Source organism: Chaetura pelagica, unplaced genomic scaffold (assembly GCF_000747805.2).
Source record: "Chaetura pelagica isolate M959 unplaced genomic scaffold, ChaPel_1.0 scaffold275, whole genome shotgun sequence".
In the NCBI taxonomy this organism is placed as follows: domain Eukaryota; kingdom Metazoa; phylum Chordata; class Aves; order Apodiformes; family Apodidae; genus Chaetura; species Chaetura pelagica.
In genome coordinates, this window is record NW_009953486.1 from 7317220 (window position 1) to 7321332 (window position 4113).

The window sequence follows — 4113 nt, forward strand, 5'->3', positions numbered from 1 at the left end:
TGGTGTGGGGATGACAAAGTGAGTCAGGATGATCTGCAGCAGCTCTGATCTTTCTGTCACACTAGAGTAGAGAGAAGCTTAAACACAGAAATGTCTGATGGATCCTGCTCCTATAAAGATGAGGTGTGTTTGCAATGCCCAGGAAATCCACACCAGCACTAGGTAAGATTTCTTTCAGGCCTATTGGTTTTCCAGCTGCACACAAATATTGAAGCTCAAACAGGGCCTTGCAAAATTCATGCCCGAAGGAAAATATGTTTTTCTTTCTGCTAAGTAACAGCTCTAAGATCTTCTCAATCTAGCATCCCAGATGAAACAGATTCCTGTTTTCCAGAAAGCATAAGGTACTGACAAGCACCAGAAAGCTTACTCCCTCCCACTGAGAAACTGAGTGAAAAGACAGTCCAGAAATATGAGAGAAGAAGGTACCAGCAAAGCCCAGAAGAAAGTAAAAAATCTACCTGCTCAGCAAGCATTACACTCCTCCTTGCTGTATCAGGATTACAGTCAAGCATCTTTCTCTTTTTGTTCTATTTTTAGAACAGCTGTCAGGGAAAGTGTCACTAGTAACAGAAGCAAAACTACCACCAAATCTTGTAAACAAGATACAGAGACAGCTGAAAAACTGCTGCTGGGGTTAGTTAGATCAGGTTATTTAAACACTATGTTAGACAGTATATGGAGAAAAGAATGCATTTATTTGGCCTGATTTCCTCCTCATTGACACATTTACAAATCAGGAACAGCATACAAATAAATTAAATGACCCTAATATTAAACAACAGGCTTTAAAATACTCCAAATTTAAATAAAATTAAGTAAGCACTTGATCTTCATTGAAGGTGGAATTGCTACAGCTCAAGTCTTCACAGGAAGAGCTCTTGTAATGGTACTACAGGGATAGTTCAGTATCTGACAGTCCAGGCAAATTTTCAGGATACAATTTCAGTCCCCAGCTAGATTAAAATCACACATACAGACTTAATTCTACTGAAATTAATACAAACACATATACCACTTCAAAGGAAAGGCTAGAGTCTCACTGCCAGGCAGTGCTGCAGTATCTTGTCCCACAGAGCAGATGCAAAAAGAGAGGAAGCTGCCCAAGTACTTAGGTAGTGACATCCCTACAGTGCCTGTATGTGTCATTTTTCTGGGCCAGTCTCTGCACATATGCTCATTTCTTGGTTTCTTCCATTAATTTAATTCTATGAATTGGCTGTTTTCTTCACTGAATCTAGTCAGCTGCATCTTTCTACTGATGGATAATGTACAACAGAGCATATTTCAACTACAGACTACTGAGAGCCCCTGAATGAACACAAAGTCAATATAAAAATGTTATGGTTACTCACCTAAAGAAACAACAGCCACACTTTCTGGTAAAAAATGAAGTCGGTATTTTATTAGTAAATGCACCAATATGATGCAAATAGCTGTGAAGGAAAAAAAAATGTAGATTAAGAAATGTTAGAAGAGAATAAAATATACTTTTAAGTAGTATTTCTAAAATACATGGAGCAAAACTTGTCATAAGGATTGAACAGAAACCCACTAATGCAAGTAACCCAATCTTAGTTCCAACATAAATATCACTGAAGTATGTAAATGGATCAACAAATGACAGAACTAGGGCAAACTTTAGGACTGAAAACTATCTTCTAAAAATACCAATTTTACTGCTTTTAAGAATTTCCAGCAAATAAAAGCATGCTTTCTATTTAGCAGACCTAATCACCAGGTCCTCTCCACCAGCTTTTGAGTACTTTGTTTTGGCAACAAACCAAAAAGCAACCATATCTAAGAAGTAACCCCCACTCCCATAAATGTTATGGCAGCCTGGGTTATTCTTCACCTGCTGGTCACCCATTCCTTGTGTGAGACTGCTCAGTTTGGCTGCATATCACTTGTACATATCAGAAGTGTAACAATCAGGCAAGAGGCTGGAAAAAATGGTGCTTGGGACAGGTTTCAAGCACATTTGGGTGTCCCCATAAGGAAGAGCACAGGAAAAGCATATAGTACCAGAGGGGAATTCCATAGATCCCGTGAACATGGCAGAACAAAGGTCTGACTTTGACAGTGAAGTGGTGTTTGACTAGATAAACAAGCCATAGAAATCTGGGGTCAGTGACCAACATGTGCTACTTAACACACTTTGAACTGGGAGCTTGGCTCTGACACAGCCCAGATCAGCTTCTGGCTCTGTCTCAGCTTAGAGCCTTTTAAAGGGCACAGGTCAAAACATCCAGATTTAAGCACCTGGCATATACATCCAGTTTTCACCCTTCCTATGATCTCAAATGAGAGATTAAGAATAGGAATAACTATGAACAATAAGCTTTACTTTGCTCAGGGAACTCCCCTGTCCCAAGGGTGATGATTTAACATCCATTATCTGACTGGCATAAATTGGCTGGAACACAGATAAAAACAATTAAATAAATCACAGCTCTGTTCTTAAGCCATAGGAATTAATTACCATTAATGGCCCTTTTAAAAGACACACATTCAGGAATTTTATTTTAATCTTAAATGCATTTTGATTTGGTCTTTCTTTTGCTTCTGTTTACATTCTGGTGTGCCACTGAACTCTGGAAAAACATTAACCCTCTTTGAAGACAAACAGATACTTTAGAAATAAGCATCAGCCTTCTACTTTTTTCTGCCCTTAGTAACAGTTATCAGGAGACAAACTTTTATTTTTTTCAAACCCAAATTATCTGCAGACATTTCTGCAATGCTGGCAGCTCCATACCTATTATTTGCTCCAGTTGCTAGTGGTAAGAATAACCACTTAGAAGAGCAGGTGACCTGCCTGTCACAGAAATATGTTTCAGTGTGGTTTGTGTTGGAGGAACCAAGCACACAAAGGAAACAGCCAAACCATAAATCCTACATTACAGTTTGTTACTGTTACAGTTTTGTTGCTCTAAGCAGATGGTGGGAGATACTTGTATCCTATTAAAGAAAACAGCCATTCTAAATGCCTATATATGTACATCAAGAATGTACCTATGGCAATCTGCAGCTTATCGTTGCACTCCTGTGGCAATGTAAGGAAGGAGAGCCAGAAAAATAGATACTGAATTTTAGTTCTTGTACATGTCAATCTGACTGCCTTCTATTGGTTTCTGTAAGGGAACACCTGGGGGCTCTCCAGAAGGGCTGGAAGTAGCTAAATGGACATCTATCTAGGCCACTGTGGTCATCTGCAAGCACCATGGAGTGTTTTGGCAGTGTCTTCTTCATACATGAACACATGCCATGTGCTTGATAAAGAAGGCAAAGACAATTAAACACGGTGTTTGCACTGAGACCAGGGTGAAAAGGTTTGCAATGGTCTGTGGCTTTCCACAGCTCTGGGAGGTTCAGGCAGTTATACACCCAACTTTCTAAATCCCTGTGTCTGTACAGTATTCCATTTCATAAGAAAAAAAACAGAGGAGAAAGAAAATGCCATGATTTTGAATGTTAGCCAATGTTCTCAGATACAGAGTAACATTAACAGGAATTAAAAGACTAAGTTCATCATTCACCTAAAACAAGAAGACTAAAAAAAATGGTCATGCCACTAGATTGCTCCTCTTGCTGGGCTTGGACTCCAGTCTGAACTGGAAGGATGGGCTTAGCAGGTGTAGGTACCACCAGCTTGGTAGTAGCAGCCAGCGTGGTGTGGAGGGTGACATTGATGGCTTCATGGGTGGCATTTGCAGACCTGTCAGGATAACATAATAGGTGATTACACTGAATGGGAGCATGAGGACAAAGACTTAGCCTGCTAAAGATATGCACAATGAAGTAACCTAACCAGCCCATCACGCTGAGTTTGCAGCAGTGATCAACACGTTAAGGTAGCTTTTAAAAAGGGGTCTGTGATGACAAGCAAATATTACAGCTTCAGATTAATGGAGCCAATTACTGCCGAGTCCCTTCAGGCGCTGCAGCTTGACACGGAGCGCATGAGGCTGCCAAGCAACAAACCCGCTCCGCCAGGGGCTCCCGCAGCCCTCCCTGCTCCAGAGCCGCCTCCCTCCCCGCGGGCAGGACGGCCCCGCACCAGGGGCCTGCGCTGCAGCCCCCAGCCCGGCGGCCGGGAACACCGCCCGCCCC

The 4113-nt window shown here is 41.4% G+C and overlaps 1 protein-coding gene across 1 annotated transcript in view; it reads right to left on the reverse strand.

Annotated features, from left to right (window-relative positions):
- The window catches only part of SLC9A8 (solute carrier family 9, subfamily A (NHE8, cation proton antiporter 8), member 8), a 66693-nt gene that overhangs the window by 20962 nt on the left and 41618 nt on the right, over positions 1–4113 (reverse strand). The window contains exons 2-3 of the mRNA XM_009998768.1: positions 3540–3747; positions 1356–1436 (exon numbers count right to left, since the gene is read on the reverse strand). Of these exons, the coding sequence (XP_009997070.1) occupies positions 1356–1436; positions 3540–3747 (289 nt within the window). The remainder of the gene's footprint in view (positions 1–1355; positions 1437–3539; positions 3748–4113) is intronic.